The following is a 27,385-nucleotide window of genomic DNA, read 5'->3' on the forward strand; positions in this document are numbered from 1 at the left end:
GGGCAGCAGCAATGGACTCATAAGAAAAAGGATAGTGTAGTTTGCTTTAGGACAAAGTGAAGTGGCATTGTTAGCATTAAGAGAAGGGCAGCAGGATAGAGTGGCGTTGGAGGTTCTCCCATGGAAGCAGTCAGGACCTTCTTCAGTCTCAAGAAGTGTCCCGAAGATAGACACAAAGTGTTGGAGTAACTCAACAGGTCAGGCAGCATATCTGAAGAAAACAGATGGGTGACATTGTGTCAGGTCCCAACCCAAAATGTTATTTGTCTGTTTTCCACCATTGCTGCCACCTTTCGGCATTTACTTATTGCAGTCACTAAATTAATAATGCAGCTCTAATCTGATAAGAGAGGATGTTAAAGAAAGGAAACTTCTGTGCAAAAAAAATAATTACGTGAAACTCAAAGGCAGGAATAGCCTGTGTGTAGTTGTTAACTAAAACTAGCAATGCTTTATACCCTCCAGTTGCAAAATCTATAATGTTTAATAACAAGTTTATTCACTTTCAAACCATATAATATCAAACTTTAATCAAGTCACATGAATTAATTACATTGTCATCTTTGCTTTCATCTTGTCGTATTCAACATTTCATTGAGCTGACGCTACAAAACAAGAGACAAATTAGTATGTATGCTGCACTCTAACATTTGTTACACTATTCTTACCCAACCCATCCACCCAATAAATGTAATAATTGAAGGATGTTGGATGTTCCTTTAGGAGATGAGGATGAATTTCTTTAGTCAGAAAATGACTAAAGATCTGTGGAATCTGTAGAACTCATTTGCCTCTGAAGGCTGTGAAGGCCAAGTCAATGGATATTTTTAAGGCAGAGATTGATAGATACTTAATTATTACAGGTTATGGGGAGGAGGAAGGGGAGAAAATAATGTTAGGAGGGCGAGATAGATCAGCCATGAATGAATGGTGGAGTAGACATGATGGACCAGATGGCCTATTGCCCACGGATCAGCCATCTTAATAACTACTCTGCAAGGATTTGGAGACTCTGGGACTGGGCTCTGTGGGATGAGTCCTAGCCGGGCTCCTCCTGCGTCTCACCAGGTTCAAGGCCTGTGCGCTGCACCTCCAGCAGTCTGTTTTTGTCTCATAATTTAAAAATTGATAACCAAGTTAGTTATTTGAATGATGAGACACCTAAAGTTATTTTCAATGTCACTAATAAATGTAGAAAATTATATTAGACATGCATGAAGACTCACGAACTGGAGCAGCCGGCCTGACAGAATATCATATTAGTAATTTGCTGCAACTACAATCATTATAGTGTGATCAAGGCATATTTGAAAAATTAGGAGCATTACATTTAAGAATGTGATACTTACAGATAGCTGTTCAATACTTTTAAATGTCTGGTCATCCAGTTCAGTTAAATCTGTGCTGCTTATCTTGCTGGCCAGAATTTGGATGTCCTACAACAGAGAGGGGGGGGGGGGGGGGGAATAGAACTCCTGTAGAGATTAAATCAACTTAAACCCGATTGTAGGATAAATTGGCAGAATAAAAGGGTGGCACAGCGGTAGAGTTGCTGCCTTACAACGAATGAGACGTGGGCGCGATCCAGACTACGGGTGCTGCCTGCACGGAGTTTGTACGTTCTCCCTACGGGTTTTCTCTAGGTGCTCTGGTTTCCTCCCACACGCCAAAGATATATGTTTGTAGGTTAATTGGCTTTGGTAAAAATTGTTTATTGTCCCTTCTGTGTGGAATAGTACTTGCATACGGGGATCACTGGTCAGTGTGGACTCAGTGGGCCGAAGGGCCTGTCTCCAGGCTGTCTCTAAACTAAACCAACCAGAACCCATTATTAAATGACCAAAGATGTTATAGATGTTCCAAACCCCTGCTGCTTCATCACCCTTTTATCCTCCATCTTCCCTCTTCTGCATGTCCCCTTCTGCCTATATCGCTGCTTCCGGCTTTACATTCCACATCTCTTCTCTCCTTATCAGAACACCCCCCCCCCCCCCCCCCGTCTCCTTTTTATCTCTAGCCCTCGTGCACCCATCTGTTCATCAAACCCCCCTACCCGTATCCACCTATCACTTGCCAGGCAAGGTCCGGCACCCATCTTTTTCCAGATTGTCCACCCCACCAAACTACAAACAGTCTGAAGTGTGCCAACGCCAAGTTGCCTGTCCATTCCCTCTGCAGATGCTGCTTGACCCACTGAGTTTCTGCAGTACTTTTGTGTTTTGCTTGTATTAAAATCCGTCGTCAGCTCACCTGTTTATTCTCTGTTTCTGTGGCATCAACGAGAGGGCTTCCCGTGAAGCTAAACACACGCTCCCCCATCTTTCGCACACGAGCCGCTGTCGCTGGCAACCTATGTTAGCAAGATACACAACAGATGACAGGTGAAACTTCTGAGGTTTCTTATGCAATCAGAAATATTGTTCATAATTCCTGAAGCATAGTACAGTAGCACGTGTTTCGGGTTTTGATCCCAATTACATAATCCCATGGAATGTAAAAAAGCTTCCAGCTCATTTGTTTCAATATTTAATAAACTGACCGTAAATCAAACTTGGGTGTTATCAGTGGTGTGGGTCCCCAAATATCAGAAGTATTTGCAGAGCTCTGCCCTTTGATCCGACTTGTCCTGTAGAATTGAAAAGACGATTAGAGCTAACCTGCACAAACATTTACAGTAAAAGATAGAGTTGAACACAGCGGTAGAGTTACTGCCTTACAGTGCTGCAGCGCAGAGTCCCGAGTGCTGTCTGGACGGAGTTTGCACATTCTCCCCGTGAACGCGTGGGTTTTCTCCGAGATCTTCGGTTTTCTTCCACACTCCAAACACGTCCAGGATTGTAGATTAATTGACATGGTATAAATATAAAATTATCCCTAAAGTATGTCGGATAGTGTTAATGTGTGGGGATTGCTGGTCGCTGGGCCAAAGGGCCTGTTTCTGCGCAGTATTTCTACACTAAAAACAAAACATTCCCCAGCTGAGAGGGGAAGGATTAAATAGGAACCCGCGTGGCAATGTATTTCACTGAGGATGGTAGGTATACAGAACGAGCCGCCAGAGAAGGTATTCGAGGAGGTGTGATAACATTTAAAAGACGTTTGGATAGGTACATGGATAGGAAAGATTTAGAGATATGGGTCAAACACGGGCAGGTGAGACTAACAGAACTAGTGCGAACAGGTGATCAATAGTTGGCATGGACTCAGTGAGCTGAAGGACCAGTTGCATGCTACATCTTTAAACTAAAACCTACACTAAAAAATGCCAAAGAAAATGTGTCGTGTCTACGCTAAGATGTTTTTTAAATAATCCAGCCAAGCCAGTATTATCCTGGACAATATATTAATATTAATACAATAAAATCAATTGTGCAAATGAAAAGATGTCTGAGTCGTTCAGTTTTATTTAGATGTATTGGTCCGCTTCCAGATCCAATCACCGTCTAGGCTGAACGCTCCTCTCCCCTCCACCCACCTCATCCCTCCTTCTACCCTCCTCTCTCCCCCTCTTCTCCACTTCTCCCCCTTTTCCACTCCCCCCCACTCACCTCCCCTTCTCACATTATCCAACCCCCGCCCCCCCACTTTCCCCGACGCCCCCCATTTGTGGACCCAGCCTGTGACAACTAGATCCCACTAATAGTACTGCACAAAGGCCACCTCATCTGTTTTAGTAACATTGACTATGGGATAAATGCAGACTTTAGGAACAACAACCCCCCCTCCTCCGCCCCTCTCGCCTTGCTTCAAAATGGGTGGTGGGTATTTAGTGGCGGAGCAGGTGGATGGCACTGGTACATTGACATTACCTGCACCCAGTTGAAACGCCCGCTGCCTCTGGGGGTTTTGAGAGACCACTGGAAGAGAGATCTGCCTCTCGGACAACTCGTGGCCAACCGTTTAATTCCCATGCAGAATATTGGGGGTTTGGAGTCCAACCCCTGGGGCCCGTGTCCAGTGCCCTTCGGCCCACCGATTCCGCACCGACCCGTGATCGGGGGGGGGGGAAGGACAAGAGTGAAGTGGGGAGAAGGGAGGAATTATTGTATTAATTTAAATATATTAATATAAGGAAATATTTTACAGTCCCTAATCTTAACCGGGCATCACCCACAGAACAGCATACGTCAGCGTGTGATAGAGCGCACGACATGATGAGACACCCAGATGTCGCCCCTGGATTTTGAACATTCCAAAATCCTGGGGCGGCAGGGAGACACCAGCGGCACTACACGCGTCACGACCCGACCATCTCTTTTTTGACTGTCGCCTAAAATGTAGCCCAGGTGGGACAGGCCCTTAAGATTGAAACCTAGTATAAGTGTCTATTTAATACTTAATATTAAGAGGCAGCTGATAGGGTGGACTGGGAATAAGGGACAGTGTAAAAATGAACAAAGGTTGATAGAAGTGTGGAACCCTAGTTTGTTTTCAATTTAGTTTGGAGATATAGCTCGGAAATAGGCCGTTTGACCCACCGACTCAGCGCCGACCAGCAAACCCCGTTAACACTATCCTACACACACTTGGGATCATTTACAATTTTTACCAAGCTAATTAACCGACAAACCTGTACATCTTTGGAGTGTGGGAGGAAACTGGAGCTCCTGGAGAAAACCCACACAGGTCAAAGGTTTTTTGTCACGTGTACCAATTCAGATAGTGATATGCGATTTACCCATACTGAAGAAGCAACACGACACACAACTACAAAAGAGTTAACATAAATATCCACCGCAGCGGATTCCCCACATTCCTCGCTGTGATGGAAGGCAATAAAGTCTAATCATCTTCCCTCATCTGCGACTTGGAGTTCTCTTGTCGGTCTCTAACCAGAGATCAGGAGCTCCACGATGTTAAAGTCGGCAGGCTCCCGCGGTGGAGCTCAAAGTCGGTCTCCAGCAAAGGCCGCCAACTCCTCGATGTTAGGCCGCTGTGCGGACGGAGATACGATACAAAAAAATAAAAAATCACAGGGAGAACGTACAAACTCCGTACAGACAGCACCCATAGTCAGGAACAACCCTGGGTCTCTGGTGCAGTAGGAACACAACTTTACCATTGTGTCACCCTTGTTAGATCATAACTATTAGAATGGCACATTGTTTAAACAGTATCAAGAGATACATGGAAAGATTGGTACTGTAGTTAGGTCACAGATCAACCATGAACTCATTGAATGTAGACTAAAATGCTGGAGAAACTCAGCAGGTGAGGCAGCATCTGTGGAGCGAAGGAATAGGTGGCGTTTCGGGTCATGACCCGTCTTCAGAATGATGTGGGGCGGGAAGAAGAAAGGACGAGGCGGAGACAGTGGAGAGCTGGGAAGGGGAGGGGAAGGAGGGAGAAAGCAAGGACTACCTGAAATTGGAGAAGTCAATGTTCATACCGCTGGGATGTGAACGACCCAAGCAAAATATGAGGTGCTGCTCCTCCAATTTGCAGTGGGACTCACTCTGGCCATGGAGGAGGCCCAGGACAGAAAGGTCGGTTTCGGAATGGGAGTGGAAGTGCTGAGCCACCGGGAGATCAGATTGGTTATTGCGAACTGAGCGGAGGTGTGCGCAAAGCGATCGCCAAGCCCGCGCTTGGTCTCACCGATGTAGAGCAGTTAACACCTAGAACAGCGGATGCAATAGATGAGATTGGAGGTGGTGCAGCTGAACCTCTGCCTCACCTGTAAAGACTGCTTGGGTCCTTGGATGGAATAGAGGGGGGAAGGTAAAGCGACAAGTGTAGCATTTCCTGCGGTTGCAAAGGAAAGTACCAGGGGAGGGGGTGGTTTGATTTGGAAGGAACAAATTGACCAAGGAGTTACGGAGGGGGGGGGGGGGGGGGGGGAGAAGGTGAGTGAGAGCAGGGCTACGGGATATAGAGGAGAACTAATTTAATGGTGGATGGGTTCTAGGGATTTATTGTTTTATTCCCATCTTCAGTTATTTATTGAGGAAAGGTGAAGCAGAATATCCCCACAGAAGCCTATAGCTGTACCGGGATAACACGAATGAAGACCCATATATAGTAGTTGCTTAAAGTGAGCAAAATGATGACAAAGCTCAGCATTGCTGCAGTAAAACTACAGCTAGGTTGTATTAATGACCAAAAATAAACCATTCTCAAACTGGTAAACTCACTAACTGTAATTATCAAAAGATAAAATATGACATTTCTCTTCTGTATGAGAAGTGCTGATGAATAATTACCTTCTAACCCGGCCATTGGTGGTAGATGATGAGGGAGGTCTACTTTTAGCCGAGGTGGTAACACCTTGCTTGGTCTATCGGAGAAGAGTTTTAAAATAATAGCTCAAATTCTTAGAACAAACTCATGAGAATAGGTTACATAGCCTAAAAATATGGCTTTTACGAGGCAAAGTTTGACATCTCCAATGAGATTACATTTCTTAAACTCAAACAAGAACCCCAGGGACCACCATTGTCCAAGTTCTATCAAAGCCTTGGGTTACAGAAGCACAGCAGAAGCTGGCTACTACAAAACCTGATCTCACCCGTGACCCTTCAAGGTCCATACTGCCAACACCCAAAAGACTTGTTAACACTTCACTGGAAAACTCACCAAGGTGGAGTTATCTCAAACAGTCAAGAAATTAATTCTATTCACAACCATGGTATCAGGAGCAAAATGTTTATTAAACTAGTAATTTCCTCAATCTACGTAGTTTATGGATGCTTTCAAATAGTGATCGTCAAACGGGATCAAATATTTTGGGATATATTTTTGATTTTTTCATTTCATATGCAAGGGGATAGCTGGAGTCTCCTTGCAGAGTCTCAACCCAAAATGTTGACCATCCTTCCCTTTGCTGATGTTCTTTAGCTTCCGAGTTTTTCCAGCAATCTGATTTTTGCTCCAGATTGCAGCATCTGTAGCCTCTTTTGTTTCCATTTTACTATCTACTGAAAACTCAATATTTCTCGATTATGGTGTCAGACATGCAAAGGGTGTGACCTGCCAAGCAGACCCTCGAGGATGGGGATATATGTTTGGGAGAAGAGTTTGTCTTGCTAGTGGATTCCAAGGTAATTTGGGAGATATAGATATCCTTTGAGCTGCTGTAGGTAATCTTGGAAGTGCAGGGATCACTGTTGTCTGATAGACAATGAGCTTAGTGCCCACAACTCAAAACACAGCACTCTCATTAACAAAAGATAGACACAAAAGGCTGAAGTAACTCAGTGGGTCAGGCAGCATCTCTGAAGAAAAAGAAGCGACGTTTTGGTTCGGAAAAACCAGAGGTGAGAAAAGGATGCCAGCCCTGACTTGTTCTGGCCTTTTCAGTAGCCCTCCCCCCCAAATCTTTCAGTCTGAAGGACTGTTCTGACCCAAAATGTCACCTATTCCTTTTCTCCAGAGATGCTGTCTGACCCAGAGTTACTGCAGCATTTGTGTCTGTTTTTGGTATGCTGCTACTCTGCTTTCCATGCCTGTTGGTACAGTTGTAAACTAGAAAGACTGGTTTACGCCAAGTGACCCCCAGCCAGCAAATACACGATTCCCTACATCATCATCTTTTAAGTTCCATGAGCTCTGATGCAGGACGTTAGCAAGCATATTTTGGTTAGAGTTCTCATGTATTATGACAGCACCATTATAAAGGCACTCACCTTTCGGAACATTTTACTTGATGGAGGAAGATTTTCACCATCATTTGCTGCGTCATCGACACGCTTTGTTTTCTGTTTACCTGGAGGGAATATAGCATTTAAAATGAAAACATCTACAACTATTTGTTTTATAAAAGAGAAAAGTAGTGACCTGTTCTAATCAATACAAATCAATAATCACTAACCAGCATATGACTTGGTTACTGAGATACATGTACCAATACTAATAACGCAAATTCTTGGGCAGGCAGAGAAACGCATTGCAATCAATCTTGTCAGTCTTCCTAAGTGGGTACTCCAAACTGAAGCTATGGCAATACATGTACAATCTATATGATAAACCAATCTAAATATTGTTTGAGTGTTTACTTTACTACCTACAGGTTTTCCCCATTTTGGATGATGCAAACCTCGACCTGTAGACAGGCCAGTTTGCCTTTGGTAAATAAATGCACATTAGAACACAAGATCAATAATAAAATAGGAATCAATCTAGAGTTTCTACAATACATACCTACATGGCCCAACCACAACATAAACATTGGGCGCCTTTCATTCAGTGAGATACTGGGTTGTGCATCTATCTCTTCTCTCCCCTATACACCTGAATGGAGAGTTTTATTTTGCTGTGAATACACCAATTCATTTTCGATGCTATTCTAATTTGACCCTCAACCAACTCGAAATAAATGGGTTCAACTGCAGAATAGAAAAGGTGAATCGTCCCGTCTACAGCTCATGGTTTGCTTCATCCAAAATGGGGAAACAGAAAAGGGTGATGAAGGTAGACAAAAGTGCTGGAGAAACTCAGCTGGTGCAGCAGCATCTATGGAGCGAAGGAAATAGGCAACGTTTCGGGCCGAAACCCTTCCATAAGTAAGACTGAAACGTGGCGAACGTGGTTACAGGACTCTCAGTTGAGAAAGAATGGAAGATGGAAAATAAAGTAGAAATATTGCTTTAACATTTTGTGGTGAGAGTAATGTTGTGCTAACATGATACGATTAACCACTACGTTGAACTAAGAAACAAAAAGAAAAGTGGATATTGTGCTTCTAGGAGAGTATTGCAAATCTCTTGTTGAATGGAAACAAATGCAAATATTTATGCACATTTCTGAATAATGTGAATACCAAGGAACAGGAACATCAGCCTCCACATCTGGCCTAGGCACAACATCATTGCCAGGGATTACCAGGGGAGACCTTTCATAATTTTGTTTGGATTAAAATGGTGTCGGAGCACCAGTTGCTGGGACATGGGAAGACCTGCAATTTGAGGCATGATATCCCGCATACAAATTTGAGCTGACTATCCCTACTCAGTCCTTGCCTATCCAAATACTAGTAGATCCTGTCCCTCAATTCTCTCCAGTTATTACCCACGACTGACGATAGGCTCACTGGCCTATAGCATCCTGGCTTGTCCTTGCAGCCCTTCTTAAATAATCTAAATTAAATTAGTGTCCTGCCAGTCATTTGGTACCTTCCCCATAGCTGAAGATACAAATATCTCTGCCCGAGTACCAGCAATTTCTTCGCTAGCTTCCCGCGATGTTAGGGAACAGACATTGCTAGCGCTGGTAGACAAAATGCTGCAGTAACTCAGCGGGACAGGCAGCATCTCTGGAGAGAAGGAATGGGTGATGTTTTGCATCGAGACCCTTCTTCAGACTGATGTCAGGGGAGTGGGCAGGACAGAGAGAATGCAGTCGGAGACAGCAAGACTGGTGGGAGAACTGGGAAGGAGAGGGGATGGAGAGAGAGCGAAAGCAAGTGCTATTTGAAGTTAAAGAAGTCAATGATCATACCGCTGGGGTGTAAGCTCCACAAGCAAAATATGAGGTGCTGGTCCTCCAATTTGTGCTGGGCCTCACTGGCAATGGAGGAGGGATAGGACAGAAAGGTCAGATTGGGAATGAGAGGGGGAGTTAAAGTGCTGAGCAATCAGGAGATCAGATAGGTTAAGGCGGTCTAAGTGGATGTGTTCAGCAAAACGATCGCCGAGCTTGTGCTTAGTCTCGCCGAAATACAGGAGTTGACACCTGGAACAGCAGAAGAGGTTGGAGGAGGTGCAAGTGAACCTCTGCCTCACCTGGAAAAACGGTTGGGGGCCTTGGATGGAGTCGAGGGGGGACATAAAGAGACAGGTGTTGGATCTCCTGCCGTTGCTGGGGAAAGTACCTGGGGAGGAGGTGTTTTAAGTGGGAAGGGAAGAGTTTTGTGACTACCTTCGATTTAAACCAGCATCCGCAGTTCTTTCCTACACATTGCTAGGGCTGGGTTTTTTTAATTATTAGAAAACGTTAGCTAGGCTCAGGAGAGAGTTTTTTGGAAATAGGAAAAGCTGACAGATTTAACTAAGATATCCACAATTTCAAATACACAGATAAGTCACTAATTTCCCTTGGGAGAAAACTCAATAGCCAGGAGACAAAAAAAATGGCTTATGTAATTATAGGGGACTGGAGCTTAAAACAGTGGACAATTAATTATTGAATTGCCACCCAAAAAATACAAAATGCAGAAACCTTCAGCACACCGAGGTGCTTGATATACAGGTGCACAACCTTTTATCCGAAAGCCTTGGGACCAGACACTTGTCGGATTTCGGAATTTTTTGGATTTCCGAATGGAAGATTTTTAGCCTAGATTAGGTAGGTACGTAGCGCGGGCGGCTTGAGAAGTCTGGAGCGGCTGCCTCCTCCCCGGAGAATCATTGCATAAATGTTAGTCAGTTAGTTTGGAGGGATTTTATGTGGTGGGGGGGGGGGCGGTTAAGGGGGAAACTTTAATTCTTAGTCCCCTACCTGGTCGGAGAGGCGGGGAGCGGGCAATGCCTTACCGGGTCGCCGTGCAGTAAGCTCCGGAGCGCTGTGGCCGCCGACTCCCAAGCTGCGGGCGTCCGGCCGCGGGCGGCGCCGGTCGGAGCTCCGACCCCGGCAACTCTACCCCTGGCTGCACGGCGCTCCAAATCCAGCGCGGCCCGCGGCCGGACGCCTGCAGCCCCAGCGCCGCGATGTTAGGAGTCGGCGGCGTCGCAGCGCTGGGATACCAGCGGGGAGCGGGCAATGCCTTACCGGGTCGCCGTGCGGTAAGCTCCGGAGCGCTGTGGCCGCCGACACACAACATGTCGGCGGCCACAGCGGTGCTGGGGCTGCGGGCGTCCGGCCGCGGGCCGCGCTGGATTTGGAGCGCCGCGCAGCCAGGGGTAGAGTTGCCGGGGTCGGAGCTACAACCGGCGCCGCCCGCAGCCCCAGCTGGGAGTCGGCGGCCACAGCGCTCCGGAGCTTACTGCACGGCGACCCGGTAAGGCATTGACCGCTCCCCGCCTCTCCGACCAGGTAGGGGACTAAGAATTAAAGTTTCCCCCTTCACCCCCCCTCCCCCCCTTCACATAAAAGCCCTCCAAACTAACTGACTAACATTTAAGCAATGATTTACAGATGTTTAAGTGTCTCCCCGGTCTCCGGGGAGGAGGCAGCCGCTACAGTAGTACAGACCTGGGTTGACCGTGGGTAGTTTCGGGTCAAGTTTGGCGCCAAACGCGAGCTCTGGTGTGCAGACGACATCCTGGAAAAAATGGCCGGTTTTCGGAGTTTTTCGGTTTCCGGAACTCCGGATAAAAGGTTGTGCACCTGTACTGTAACTTAAAAGCCATTGCCCAAGAGCTGGAAATACGTATAAATTGAACAGTATTGCCGACCTACTGAAACCATCATTTTCTACAGTTCTGCAACGACTTTTACACAAATAATCTAGCACTGCCCGAGAGAAACATGTTCCTAATTTGCATTACAAGAGTAATTTGTAAGCAGTCAGCTTTTCACTAAAGCAGAAAATTAAATAACCATGAAAAACATGATGATATGTAGTGTATTTCATTTAAACATTTAATTTACTTCTTGGCTTTCTACTAGAAAAGATAGATTCAGGACGGCATCCATAAGCTGCTTAGCCACACTACAATGGCAGAGCTGTGACATTATTGGCAATCGTTTGATCAAGCTTACGTTTTCTAGTAGTCTTCAGCTGTGTAGCATCTTTCAAAATCTCAGACTCTATAGCTTCCACTTCCAAACAGTCAGCATTAATACGTTTCTGCAGTAAACAACGAAACAATAAAAATACAATTTCCAAAGGTGGAGTATATATTGCCCAGAAAGTTAGATTCCATTCAGGATTAAAAAGCAAATAATGACATTAAGCAATAATATATTTGCTATTTTCAAAAAGAATAGCCAGGTAGATTTAGAAGTACTTTACAATTGTTTCAAAAAGCCTCAAACTGCAATCTGTGGTTAACAAAAACACACTAATACTTTAACAAGGAAGAAATATAAATTAAAGTAGCCAAGATATTTCACCTTGTCCAGTCTACCCACAATTAATTTCCTTGTTAATATGTGATAGATGAACAGTAGTAGCACATTCAATCCCTAGTCTAGTCACAAAGGTTCAACCATGGTTAATCTGCACTTGAATCATTTACTCAGGATCTTGTCAGTTCGATAAAATCCCATTTTGACCATTTTAGTTGTTGCAGGATCTATAGTCGACAGAGGAAGGGAATCTCTTGTTGCAAGTTACCAAACTTTATTTTTAAGATTGTGTCTTTGTTCCCAATTCTGCCATGGGAAATGCTTCCACCATCCATCTCACTACTTTGAATAACCTGATAATTTGCTAAGCAAATATCATGTAAGTTTTATTATAGAAACGCATTATCCAGACCAATCAGCAGATTGTGCATATACCTGCTAAAAACAGACATAATGTAATAAACATTGCCCTTCATCATCCTCTCAGGCTATTAGATAATATCTAATTTTAATTACATTTTCAAAAGCAACTTCAGTCTGAAAAAGGCCTGACCTGAAACATTACCCATCAATGTTCACATTACAGATCAAGATGGCGCTCCTGAGGGCGACGTCGCGGAGCTCTCAGAGTCAACCTGCTTTTTTGTCTGTCTCTTGTTATTTTGTGCCATACTACGGTAACAGCATGGTCAGCAAACGGCGTCTATGACCAGGCGACCCTACTACGGCTGAGAGAGTGCAGTCCTTTTGGACATTTAGACCCGAGCACGTCTAACCCCTACCCTGAGCTAATACGCTAAGGCGACTCAACGCTAGGCCGACACCCGGACAACGACAGGCCCAGGCGGAGACGCGGCAGACGGGGAGGGGCCGAACGACGACTCCGGCGCTTGGTTAGCAGTGCAAGGTTAGCCCTCCCGGTCATACTGTTTGCTAACGTCCAGTCTCTGGTAAATAAGATGGATGAGCTCCATGCTCGGATCTCCACACAGAGGGACTTACAGGACTGCTCCATGCTGTGCTTCTGTGAAACATGGCTGGGGAAAAGGACACCCGACGAGGCGATAACACCAGACGGCTACACGGCCTTCAGGGAGGACCGGAGCGCAGCGGACAGCGGCAAGACCCGCGGCGGAGGAGCGGCCGTCCTCGTCAAACAAACCTGGTGTACCGACTGTAAGCTTATTTCTAAATCTTGCTCTGAGAATGTGGAGTATCTAACTGTGAAGCTACGGCCGTTTTATCTACCCAGAGAACTGCAATGTATTATTGTGAGTGTCGTGTATATTCCCCCTTCCGCCAAAGAAGAGGCTGCACTCAGGGAGCTACACAACATGATCAATGAGCATGAAAACAAATATCCTGATGCTGCTTTTATTATTCTGGGAGACTTTAATCATTGCAACCTCAAGAAAAACATTCCAAAACTGTATCAGTTTGTGACTTTCCCAACTAGAGGAAATAAGATACTGGACCACTGCTACAGTAATATCAAAAATGCTTTTATAGCTGAACCAATACCCCACTTCGGCAAGTCTGACCACCTGGCAATTCGGCTCAAGCCCACCTACACCAAGAGGCTTAAGGCACAGCCAGTCACAGTCAGAACTGTTAACACCTGGACGGACTGTGCACAGGCTAGCCTGCAGGGATGTTTAGAGGCTACAGACTGGAACATCTTTAAGGTGGCCACAGATGACATTCATGAATACACAGAGGCTGTGAGTGACTACATCAGCTGGTGCACATCTATATGTGCCCCTCCCAGAACTGTGCGTGTGTTTCCAAACCAGAAACCTTGGTTCAATGGAAACATAAAACAGAAGATCAGGAAAAGGCAGGAAGCTTTTAAGTCAGGAGATCAAAGGGAGTACAAGAAAGCCCAGTACGAGCTACAGAAGTCCATCAGAGCTGCAAAGAGGGCTTATTCCCAAAAACTTGAAAGCTTTTACCTAAGTAACAACACACGCAGTATGTGGCAGGGAATCCAAGCAGTCACAAACAAGAAAACAGTACCAACCACAGACCCCCAGGATGTCACCCTCCCAGACAGCCTTAATACCTTCTACACCAGGTTTGACAGACTGAACACAGACACCCCCTCAAAAGCCCCCTGCAACCCCACGGACACTGTCTTTCAGGTGACACCCACACAGGTCCTGAAAGCTCTGAGGCAGGTGAACCCCCACAAGACTGTGGGACCAGATGGCGTCCCTCCTAAAGTTCTGAAGGCCTGTGCAGAACAACTCACTGGAGTGTATGTAGACATCTTCCATCTGTCTTTAAACCAAGCAGTGGTCCCCCGTATTTTTAAATTTTCCACCATTGTACCAGTTCCAAAAAAAAAAAACCCATCCACCCTGAATGACTTCAGGCCAGTGGCACTCACGCCAGTTGCCATGAAGTGTCTAGAGAAACTGGTTCTCACACATATCAATCACATGGTCCCAGGCACGATCGACCCCCTCCAGTTCTCTTACCGCCCCAACCGCTCAGTGGACGCAGTGGCCATTGCTTTACACCACATCCTGCAACACCTGGACAGCAGAGGAACATACGTCAGAACGCTGTTCCTGGATTACAGCTCGGCTTTTAACACCATTCGCCCGGGCAGGCTGACTGAGAAGCTGACAGACCTCGGCGTCCCGACTCCCACCTGCAACTGGATCTTGGATTTCCTGACTGAAAGACCACAGGTGGTGAGGATGGGAAGGAGGGTGTCTGCAGAGCTCACCATCAACACAGGATCATCACAAGGCTGCTGTCTCAGTCCCAAACTTCTCACCCTGTACACACACGACTGTGTCTCCACCCAGGAAAATACCATCATTATTAAGTATGCGGATGATACCACCATCCTGGGCCTCATCAAGGGGGGGGGACGAGTCGGGCTACAGGAGTCTGGTGAACGACATTCTTGCCTATGGTGAGGTGAACGACCTAAGCCTCAACACAGACAAGACAAGAGAAATAATAATGGACTTCAGAAAAAATCCACCCCCCCTGCAGCCCCTTATCATCAAGGGGACTGTGGTGGAGAGGGCTGACAGTTACAGATACCTGGGATTACAAGTAACATCAGATCTGAACTGGATTTTGAACACTGCTGCCACAGTGAAAAAAAGCCCAGCAGACTGTACTTCATCAGGCTGCTCAGAAAAGCTGGTCTGCACTGTCGCCCTCTCACCCAGGTCTACAAAGGACTGATAGAGAGCATCCTCACCACACGCATCACGGTGTGGTATGGAAACACCACACAGACAGAGAGGAAGGCTCTGCAAAGAGTCATAAAGACTGCAGAGAGGATTATCAGAACGGAACTCCCCTCCATGGACACAATCTACACACAGCGCTGTCAAAAAAAGAGCAGAGAGAATCATCAGAGACACACTACATCCAGCTCACTCCCTGCTCAAACACAAAAACTGCACATACAACCTCAGGCACAGACGAGCGGACAGCATCGCCACAAACAGAACACGCTTTTTTAAGAGCTTCTTCCCTGCCACAGTGAGACTCTTGGCCAAAACAAAATGAACTGATGTCCTGACCTACCTCATAGCATATCATATTATATTGTCTCCTGGGCCTGTGCAATTTACAATGCAATCGACACTTTTATATAGGGTTTGTGCAATTTACAATGCTCTCACTTTCCCCTTTATATAGGGTTTTAGGCACTTTCTTTTTTATTTCTAGAGAAGTATATGTTTTTATAGATTATGTGTCTTTCTGTGTGTCTTTTTAATTTGACTTGACTCTCTGAACAACCGCACAAGAGTTCCTATGTGTGTAAGCACAAATGGCAAATAAAGTTTTTGACCTTTGACCTCCAGAGTTACTACCTGACCAGCCGAGTTACCCCAGCACTGTCTTTTTTTTGTAAACCAACATCCACAGTTCCTTGTAGCTCTTCACTTTTGTTGTGCAGATATTTCAAACCCCAATGCATGGCAAATATCTTGGACAATGCCAGGTTAGCGCCAAACGAGAAAGTTCTTATTTACTTAATAAACCACCAAGAAGCTTCAGATCTTGCCTTATTGTAGCGGCATTATAATGCATTGAGAATTTATTTTTCACTGGTCACACGCAGGTTCCATGCAACAAGGTCAGGAAAAGTCTTACTTGTTCAATTTCAGCCACAGCATCTGCACTTCCACCCAAAGCTAAGGAGGAAAAATAGAAATAAGAACTCAGGGGTACATAAAATTAGATCTATAAAAGAGCATTACTGACATATCCAAAAATGTAAGTGATAACATGTTCCATGAACACACCATAGAGAATATCAAAGTTAAATTCAATTTTAAGATGCAGCGTTGCAAGTATTTTCATTAATTTTTCTCCATCAGTCTAAATAATTCGCTAAAATAATTTCCAGCTGCACAGAACTGCTCAGATGTATGAAATTTAACAAAAAAACAGGAAAGAGCAGGTTAGGCTGCATCTTTGGAAAGGGAAACAAGTAATATTTGAGGTCAAACGTTATCTATTAAAGCCTGACCTGAGAAGCATTTTCTGCTTTCTTTCTAGCATATCAATTCTTCAGGTCATTTTGCCACCAATTTAATATTTAGCAACTAATTTGAACAAAGAATATGTAACAAGGCTAACATCCAATCTGACAGAAGAGTACAGTCAATTTGTGTACTCAAATCCTGAAGCAGTGGTTGAACGCAGGACTTGAGCAGAAGCCGGAATTCAGCTCTGATTAAACTTACAAGATTGTACTTTACAAGAGTGAAGAGGACTGTAGTGAAGGGGTTGGAGGCGGTTTGAAGATCCACAGCAAATGGCATCTCCCTAGCCCTAAACTCATCTCTGGAACACCAAGCCAACAAGGATTTATTTATAGACTACAGCTCTGCCTTCAACATCATAATCCCATCCAAAGTCCTGAACCTAGGAATAAGCATCCCCTCTGCCATGAACCTCGACTTTCTGACCCAGACTTCAATTAGCGAGAATAGGGCAATAGGATGTGTGACACAAAATGCTGGAGAGAAGGAAGGAATGGGTCCGCTGAACTCTCGTCGGAGACAGGAGAACTTCTTCAAAGTAGACATACCTTGAGGAGATTTCACAGTGGAGCAGACAAAATGTGTAGGAAAGAACTGCAGATGCTGGTTTAAATCAAAGGTAGACACAAAAGGTTGTAGTAACTCACAGGCATGAGACAGGAAAAAAATGAAAAAAGAGGTGGGGGTCCATGTAGGGTTCCTAGGGGCAATGCCCCTGGCAGGGGTAAAAGGAGGCAGCGCCCCCTTTATGCTGATTTTTTTTAACTGTACCTTGAATTGGCACCATTTTCATGCCTGTTTACCCTTAATTTACACTTTAATTTTTTTTTTAATTGAACCATAAAATAACACATTTTATTTGCTTGTAACTTCTTAATTTACACAGAAACTTTGTGATAATCATACCTTAAAATGACATAAACTCCTTGCTTGTTTACACTTAAGTCAACTTGAATATTTTATATTACATCTACACCTACTTGTAACACAATACCTGTTCCTTGCTTCTTTATTCTATTTAGAGAGATGCATTCTTTACACAGGAAATCTTTGATACGTTTTTTGATAATTATACCTTTAAATACCAATTTCCTTGCTTATTCACCCGTAATTTATACCTGTACTGTAATTTTTTTAAATCATACCTTACAATAACACATTTTACCATATTGAATCGGGTAAAAAAAAACATTGGATTGTCTATGACGTACAGACTCTTGAATGCAGCGTGAGCGTTTTAACGCGTAAAATACGACAAACAAATATGCTCACTTTAGTATACCTTTTAGCATTCTCAAGTGCATTAGCTAGGAACTTGCTGTCAGCCAACTCACAGAATACAAGCAGCAGTCTGCCGCATCCGTCACAGGACAATGTGGTAACTAAAACATCCACATCGTAAAATAATCATAAGTCAGTGGTTTGGAAGCATTATGCCAGAATGGATAAACTGATGTATAGGCAAGCTACAATCCACAGTTTAACTGGATGTCAAACAATGTGTTTCTGGTGCTATAAACCCAAATCAAAATTAACTTAAACCCATACCCAATGTAAAACATCCGAATTATCTATTCAAACGTATAGTCCCTCGTGGTTCCATCCTCCACTGAAGCGCACGGGCAAGCAATCCTTACACACATCTTCAATCTTGCAGTGATCACAGCACCATTTGCAGTGGCATATTACCACAGCTCAGGGCTCCCAAGGCCTGAGGAGGAACCCAGCAGAGCACTTCCATGACAAGCAGTGGTGAATTGTTGACTGCATTGTTAGGACTTGCAAAAACCTGAATTTGTTCAGTTATATTCAGATAAACACAATTTCTCATATGATCCAGGTTGCTAGCGTAGAAATAAGACTCAATTTAGAGATAAAGCATGGAAACTGTTTACAAATATATTTCAATACTGAAATCAAAACTTAGATTTTAAAAATTTAGATCAATTAAAACAATAGAAAATGAACAAAATGGAAGTTTCATTTCTCGCCTCCAAACAGAAATAAAAAGCCTCAAAAACCTGGAGACATTTTCACTCAATTCTACCTACAGAGTAAATTTAGGACTCTGCTATGATTTCCAAGTTCCGGAAGGGAGAGATTAAATGTAGTTTATTTTTTAAGATCCTGCAAACTTGTGGTGAAGATTCACATCCCTAGTGGAACAGATCAGAAGGAAGCATTATTGATGTATTTGTGGATATTCCCCATACATAGCAATTATCTGGAATGCAATATCTTACCAAAGTAATGCAAGTTATTCATTTGTCTAACAGCCAGTGGGAGTTTCATAATTGCACGACTGTAATTGGCATCTAATTGAATGAGTAGACTGTTCAATGCTTTCTCCATTTCTCTTTTCCGCCGATCAACTGCGAAAGAACAGTGGATATAACATTAGTTACTAATAAATTAATTGTTTGCTATCATTCGGAATTGAATGCTGAAGAAAATTGTATTATTGTTTGAGAAAGCAAGCAGTTTTCCCAGTTATTGCAGTGCATTCAGTGGAATTCCATAGTGGGAGTATTCCTGCAACATCACCAGACACATACGCTGCAATTCTGAAACCATGGAGGTATTTTTAGAACAGCTAATGTTACAGAACAATTAACCATATACAAAGTCCTTGAAGTCTTCTTAAATAGAATAGCCATTCCTTGACTCAGCCATGCCACCAATTCTAGTTGCATGAGAAATCCTGTAGCCATTTCTTCCCTCGTGAAAAGATTATCATCAGAGAGACCAAAAAGCTTGCAGCAGAGTCTGGCAAAATGTTATGCTTGACATATAGTCAAAGAAATATCAAAAATACTGGGTTCAGATCAGTAAACAAGGCCATCAATATTACTTTTGAGAGGAAAACAAGCCACATTTGTGCTCTGAACTTGCTCCAGTTCTTTTCAAATATTTACACAGTAAACCTTTCACCCCCCAATAAGTTCAAGGAGAGCCCCGACTGCCGTATCATAACTAGTCAGCTCGGCAGGAAAGTGAGGTCGAAGAGCTCAATCACAAATCTCGCTCGGCAGCCAATTAGAATCAACAATTTTCTGCTTCCACTACCTGCAACCTCCAGCAACCATCTGCAACCTCCGGGAACCGCACGGAAACCTTGGGTGGGGCGCAAAGTCTCCAGAGGTTTCCGTTCAGGTTTCCTAAGTGGGACAGGGGCATTACTACATTGGAAACGTAATGCTGTAGTCACTGCTTTAGCTTAGTTTAGAGACAAAGCATATAAACAGCCCCTTCGGCCAACCATCTGTGCTGACCAGCAATCCCCACACACTAACACTATCCTACACAAACAAGCCAATTTACTAAATTTTAATGAAGCCAATTTACCTACAAACCTGTATGTCTTTGGGGTGTGGGAGAAGACCAGAGCACCCGAGAAAACCCATGAAGGTGACGGGGAGAAGGAACAAACCCCGTACATACAGCACCCATGGTCAGGATCAAACCCAGGTCTCTGGTGCTGGAAGGTAGCAACTTTACCGCTGCGCCACCTCGTCACCCTTTCTTTAAGAGGTGAAAGTAACCTCTGAGAAGTTACATACAAATTAATCTAATGCCTTAATATAGATTTTAATTTGCTGTTCTGATGCTTAAGAGAAGATTTTTTATAAAATATATTGCAATTATTTGAAGCTTGGTACAGAAATGCCAAATGCAACTTACCTTTGCCCCTAAACTCAAAGGAAACACTATACTAATAATTTACCCCCAAAAGGGGCAAGGTGGAATGGTGAAGACTGGTTAGGAGAGACAAAATATTGTTGGAAGTCTATCCCTAATATAAAATAAGTTATAATTGTGTGCATAACACCAATTGAAAAAGTACGTGCAAAACCAAGTTATTACATAGTGGTTAAACTTCATGAAGAAATCAGCGAGCAAATTAGAAAACACTAAAACCACAGATTTAGGCTATCTGTAGAAAAACAATTAAAAGTTCAAAGGTACACAAAAAAGCTGGAGAAACTCAGTGGGTGCAGCAGCATCTATGGAGCGAAGGAAATAGGCAACGCTTCGGGCCGAAACCTTTGATGATCTTGCATCAGAATCAGAATGCTTTATTGTCATTGCATGTGTCACATACAACGAGATTACTGTGTCTCTCCATTTAAAAGAACGTCAACATTCACATACTCATATTTTTTACACTCCCTCCCCAAACCCACCCATGGATTCACATTTACATAAATTAACACTCTCTCCCACCCCCCCTCCTTCCCCATAACCCGCTCCCGAGACAGTTCAGTTCCAAGATTGCTGATGGGTAAAAGCTGTTCTTGAGTCTGGCAGTGCGTGACTTTAGTGACCTGTACCTTTTTCCTGAGGGCAGCAGTGTGAAAAGGTGGTGACAAGGATGTGTAATGTCTTTCACGATATTACAGGTCCTGCTGCGGCATCTGGAGTGGCAAATGTCCTCCAGAGGGGGCAGGGGGAGTCCAATAATACCCTGGGCAGTTTTTATCACCCTCTGGAGAGCTGCTCTGTCAGCTGCTGAACAGTTCCCAAACCAGGCAGTTATGCAGTAAGTCAGTATGCTTTCTACCGAACAGCGGTAGAAAGACTCCAGCAGTTTAGCAGACAGATGGGCCTTCCTCAGTGTTCTGAGGAAGTAAAGTCTCTGTTGTGCCTTTTTTACAACTACAGCAGAGTTCACAGACCATTTAAGATCCTCACTGATGTTGATCCCCAGAAATTTACAACTAGGCACCCTTTCCACCTCCTCGCCCCCTATCTCCAGTGGCCTGAGCTCTGCTCTATCAGAAGCGGAATCAGTTTGCTGAAAGTTATCATTCACTTTGACAAACTAAAAACAGTGACTGCAAAGTCAAACAGTTATGGCAACAATGAACATGAGTGACAGACAGACAATTGCTAGAGGAATGATCATAGGATTAACCAAGTTTAAACAAAGAAAGGCAGAGGATCAGGGTAAATTTGAAGATGTTGTCTGCACAGACTTTAGATATGATTGTTGTGAACTATAATACCTTCAAGGTCAAAATCTTTCAGAAAAGCCTGATGCTTTTCACGCTTCTTTAATTCCAGAGAATTATTTTTGCGACCGGTTACTTTCCGCTTTGAAGGCATTCTTTCCTGAAAGAGAAATTTAAAATAACCTGATACAGTAGTCATGGCAACCAATGTTCTGACTTTTACTCAAGGATTAATGAAACAGAGCTTCCCAAGAATACAAAAAGAAATTCTGATTTACTTTTATCAGCTTTAAAATTCAGATGTTAGAGCTTTGGGTCAATACTTATCAAATGTTAATCCTGTACTTTCAAAGATTAACATCAGTGAGCTTACCTCTCAAAGTCAATACCTAATACAGTTCACTAATTAATACAATTCCACCAGACATAATATAAACCAAAGATCCGGTAGCTCGCTATAGGATCTTTGGTATAAACAATTCCCATACAGCTGTTGCAAAGTTAAAGCAGCAACATTTTTGAATGATAGAAACCTTGCTGTTTCTAGCCAAAAATCCCATTAATATCAAGAATCTTGGGTCAGTAAGCACGATGCTGAAGTGAGAGAGCCCAGGAGCTCACACAGCAACAGGCAGCACATTAAAAATATATATTCCAATATACTTGAAAGTTACAATGTCCACTTTGGTTCTGAAAAGCATATTTGGGGGCACTGTGGCACAATTGGTAGAGCTGCTCCCTCACAGCCCAGGAGACACGGGTTTGATCCCGACCTCCAGGGCGTAGAGTTTGCCGTTCTCCCCACGGCCACGTGGGTTTCATCGGTGTTCTCCTGTTTCCTCCCAAGTCCCAAAGACTTGCAGGTTAATTGGCCTCTGTAAAAAGCCCCTACTGTGTAGGGAGTGAATGCGAAAGTGGGATAACAGGACTAGTGGGAACAGGTGATCAATGGCCAGTATTGACTTGGTGGGCCGAAGGGCCCATTTCCATGCTCAATGTGCAAACTAAAAAAAATCATAGCTCATTCTAAATAGTGAAAATGTAGAAACAGCAGGTATAAGAATAATTAAAATAATGGAACCGACTGAAAATCGTCAAACAGCCTAATGGACACTGAATTGCACATCAGCATGGTTTCACATGGCAGAAGAGGCTAAAGGTCTTAACTGACCAATCATTGACCCTGCAAGCCAATGCCAGATGCATGTCTCCTTAGAGGCTCATTTCCACTTGACATCAATATTGCAGACTCAGAATCCAATGTGGATCTTGCACGATAGCATGTTGCAAGCCACAAGAGGCAATTCTTCACCAATGTACATTCTCATCAATCAGTCACCCAACATTTCCCCCAGTTTACATCTTCCATATGTGTCGAGATGCCAAATTCAAACTGCCTCAGGCTGACAGGTCCAATCCATTGGATTCATTTAAAAGACCAAACCAAATGTTGAATTACATAACATAAATTTATCAGTTGAATTTTACTGCAATCAATAGTCGATCAAGAGAGGTAAGATGGTTGGACTACAAGTGAGGCAAGTTTTGGAATTCAGATTGTAGCCATGCAGAAACTCGTCTTTGCATTTGTCCCACAAATACAACTTTTTGTAGTCTGTGATGACGAAACCAGAGACTGCAGGACCCAAGGACAAGAGTAAATTGACCGTACTATCGTGATGCTGGATATAATTCTAGTTGAAGGATTAAAAAGGAACATGGTAGTGATCAGGGGAGTACGGTTTGGGGCTTTTCTCTGCATCGGCTTTGTTGTCAGCCCAGTGCTATAGCTACATGTGTCGGAAAAGGGCAGGGAAAAATAAGATTATAACTGCTAAATAGTCAAAGTGGAAACAAATGCTTGAAAGACCCATTACAGGAATACAATGTTCATTAAAAATTAATTTGCACAAAATATTGTTAGGACCAGAAATATTGTTAGGATCAGCTCCCACAGATTTGAACGTTGTTGCAGTGGCAAAAGCTAAAATGCCACAGAGATCATTGCTGAGCCCCAACTGTTAACGATTAATATCAATGATTGAGATGGGAGGATCCAGTGCAATATATACAATTGTTCTGATTGAGGACAGCGAGAACCACAAAGAGAATGCAGAAAGGCCCCACTGGGATATAGAGGCATTAAGTGAATACATAAGGACATGACAAATAAATAATGTGCAGAAATATGGCTATCCATTTTGGTACAAAAATAGGAAGGCAGATTCACTATTGGCATTCACAAGATATTCAAGAGCATGAATCACTGAAAATTAGTGATCAGGTACTGCAAGTTAGGAAGGCAAACAGCACATTGAGCAAAGGCTTATTAACTGCAGGAAAGTCGATTAATCAAATATCAGTCCTGATCTTATTGAATAATGGAGTAGGTACAAGGTGATCCACGAACAACTTTCAATTTATCATGGTTCTACTGATTTATAGGGCATTGCCGAGATATTTCCAGTAGGGAAATATGTAGTTTTCCTTATTAGTTTAGATACATTGCAGAAACGGGCCCACCGAGCCCACACAGACCAGAGAGCCCCATCCACTATCACTATCCTGCACACTAGGGACAATTTACAACTTCACCAATGCCAATTAACCTACAAATCTGTAGGAAACCAGAGCACATGGAGTAAACCCACGAGGTCACAGGAAGAATGTACAAATCCTGTCAGGATCAAACCATGGCCTTGAGCGCTGTAAGGCAGCAACTCTACCACCGCACCACAGTGCCGATATCCATTAACAGATGGATAATTTTATATACTTGTATTATCTCACCTCAACCTCCAACACTTAGAGAAAACAATCCAAGATGTGTCCAATCTCTCCTTATAGCTAATACCCTCTAATCCAGGCAGCATTCTGGCAAACCTCCTCTTCTCCATCCTCTACAAAGCCTGCATGTTATTCATGCAATAGAATTACCAGAACTGCACACAATATTCCAAATGCAGCCGAACCAAATTGTTATAAAGCAGCAGCGCGATTTCCTGACTATGATACAATGCCGGCAAGCATGCACTCAGTTTTATTAAAGGTTATTCCTTTACAAGACAACTGTTCTTTTTCTCCAGAGATGTTGGGTGACCCACATTTACTTCAGTACTGAGTGTCTACGTTCAGTATAAACCAGCGTCTGCAGTTTCTTCCTACAGATTTTATTAAAGGTTTTCTGTTCAAACTAAAGATTCTTGCACATATGGGGCGTGGTCACTGACTATACTTTAACTCCTTCCACTGGCAATACCACCCCATTAGGGAGCAATTACAAACCATTGTGAATCAGAGCTGCACAGCACAGAAACAGGCCCTGCTGCCCACAGATCCTATAGCCCACATTAAGGTCATGTCCTGCACTTTGGGCACAGAAGGAAATGCAGCTGGTGGAATCTTGAGTTTAGATACACAGCACAGAAACAGGCCTTTCGGCCCACTGAGTCTGCACCATTGGCGATATCCCCACATTATTCTACACACTGGGGACTATTTACACATACACCAAGTCATTTACCCTACAAGCCTGTACGTCTTTGGAGTGTGGGAGGAAACCAGAGATCCCGCAAAAAACTCAGTCACGGGGAGAATGTACAAACTCCGTAGACAGCACCCGTAGTCAGGATCGAATCTGTGTCTCCGGCACTGCGAGAATGCAACTCCACCGCTGCGCTTGTTAGATCATAACTATCAGAGTGGCACATTATTTAAAGAGTAGCGATGTTATAAAACCTACCTTCAGTGGCGCTGCAGTTCTGCCACTGGCCGTGTGCGCGACTTTGACGCCTTTTGTGGGGGGGGGGGGGGGGGGAGATTAAAATGCAGGTTTGACTTGTCGGAGAGGGATTTCCTCGGGCTGCTAGTCGATGAAGAAAAATCGATCGGCTTCCGTTCCCGGTTTTATTTTTTTTAAACGCTGGACAATTTAATAGTTGGATTAAAGTAAAAAGCGGCTTCAAACGCCCTCAACGCCTACAACGTGACGGATCATAATATCAGGACAAAACTAAAAGTAAGTCGCCTATTGCACATATAATCTTGCTTCTTGGGGTGGCTTTAATCTAATGTTATTCGGGCCCCATACGAACCAGCAGTGACTTTGCCTGCTGATATGGGGTTTAAGTTCACAGCAACGTTCCAATCGATCGCATTCTAGAAACACCCACCTCGCAAGATGATATAAATTCTCGGGTTTTTTTGACGATCATGTCATAAGAGGATCTAAATCGTCTATTTTTTGTGTTATTGTCTATCCATAATCAATATTTTTATACTAAATAGCCACAACAGTTTTAGCCACATGTATTGTGCAAAAAAAAAAATTTTTGATTATATAGAGAGTGGATGTTTCTAGATTAATTTATGGGAATTAAACATTAAATTCCTTCCATCTGGCATGTTCATGACAGTGAGATTTAAAAATCATGCTATATTGTGAATTCTTGTGTGAATGGGATTAGTTTGTTATTTGGATACATAGGCTACTAAAAAAAAATTATCCTTTTCTTAAGAAATGGATAGATGTTTAGATCTAGTAATTGAATTTAGATTGTTTAGATGAAATTATTGATTTGATGAAACTGATGAATATAAATATTTTGTTGGGTATTTACTATTTGTTTTAACGTTTAACTATCATTTCTACCTTTTTTCTAAAACTGCAAATAATAACTTGTTTCTGTTAATGCTGTTCAGTGTTTTTTTTTCCTTTACATTTTAAACAAATGTCTCCGAAGAAGAAATGCAAAATTGTCAATCCAAATGCCCAGCAAAAGAGACTGATTTAGACAGCATTCACAGAGATTACTCCAAATGTAATGATCTACAGGACATTCTTAATGGGAAAGTAGTGGGCAGAAAGGCATGTCATGCATGGTTTGGAGAGCAAAAACTTGTAGTGCCAAAATTGAAAAGTTGAGGAAAAACAAGGTGTACAGAGTTGCTTGTTGGTGACAATCTGAGGAGTATGATGATGCTACTGATTATGATATGCCAATGTACCAGCTAGCAACTGATCTTCTCCATAAAGACTTGGTCTATTGCTAAAAATTGTAATTTATTTACCTATCTGTTATGGACTTACAGCACATAATACAATAATATTATAGTTCTGATCTTGAGAATATCACATTTTTGAATTTTCAAGGCAGTCTTGGAGTTTATTACTATTCCCGTCACAACAGTCAATTTTGTAATTAGCTACAATTAGGTAACTAACTAATTATATGCTTTAATTTCAGGTCATCCAAGTAAGATATTTTATATTTGTTTCAGAATGCTTCAATCTATAATAACTGAAAATTTCATTCAGTTCTCTTAATTTTTAAGAAAGTTATGGGCTTTTGACTGTCCTCAATCACAGCTTTTGTGTTAAGTCAATGGAAAAGCAAGATGCTAATTTCCGAGTATGAAAATTGCCATAACTTTTTTAATACTGAAGATATGAAAGTGAATTAGGTGTCAAATTAAACTTCTTTTTATGCTTTATCTGATGGGATAAATTGCAGACTTGATTTAGGTATGTTACAATACTTACCTTCAGCGACGCTGCAGTTCTGCCACTGGCCGTGTGCGCGATTTTGGCACGTTTGAGGGGGGCAGGGTTGAAACGCGGTTTTCTCCTACCTTGTCCTGGATAATATTTTGTTCGAGTGCAAGCTTTTGCTGAAGAATTGTTCCGATGGCCATTCTGTGTCTTTTTTAAAAAAATTCTCCCGACAAGTTCATTGCTGGAGTGATTTTAAAATCAGCTTCTGAAGCCGTCAACGCCGACGGATTAAAAGAAAGTCGTTTATTGTTATGTATAAAAGTGTTTCTTAAGATGCCTTTAATTCACATTTTAAATTGCGAAACGGTGATTTTCCCCCCCGTATGAGCCAGCAGTATTTTTCATGCCGATACGGGTTTAAATCCACCGCAACCGCAACATTCCAATTGATCGCTTTCCAGAAAAACCCA

The 27,385-nt window shown here is 43.1% G+C and overlaps 1 protein-coding gene across 1 annotated transcript; it reads right to left on the minus strand.

Moving 5' to 3' along the window:
* Positions 1–464: 464 nt before the first annotated feature.
* Positions 465–27,065, minus strand: LOC116988607 (borealin-like). The gene is made up of 11 exons (XM_033045482.1): positions 26,964–27,065; positions 21,476–21,581; positions 18,713–18,841; positions 16,075–16,115; positions 11,638–11,725; positions 7,626–7,705; positions 6,204–6,277; positions 2,540–2,626; positions 2,251–2,350; positions 1,350–1,436; positions 465–605 (listed from the first exon to the last, which is right to left on the minus strand). Exons 2-11 carry the CDS (start codon positions 21,573–21,575, stop codon positions 570–572), a joined length of 822 nt encoding a protein of 273 aa, XP_032901373.1. The 5' UTR covers positions 21,576–21,581; positions 26,964–27,065; the 3' UTR covers positions 465–569.
* Positions 27,066–27,385: the final 320 nt, after the last annotated feature.

Source organism: Amblyraja radiata, chromosome 27 (genome assembly GCF_010909765.2).
Source record: "Amblyraja radiata isolate CabotCenter1 chromosome 27, sAmbRad1.1.pri, whole genome shotgun sequence".
In the NCBI taxonomy this organism is placed as follows: domain Eukaryota; kingdom Metazoa; phylum Chordata; class Chondrichthyes; order Rajiformes; family Rajidae; genus Amblyraja; species Amblyraja radiata.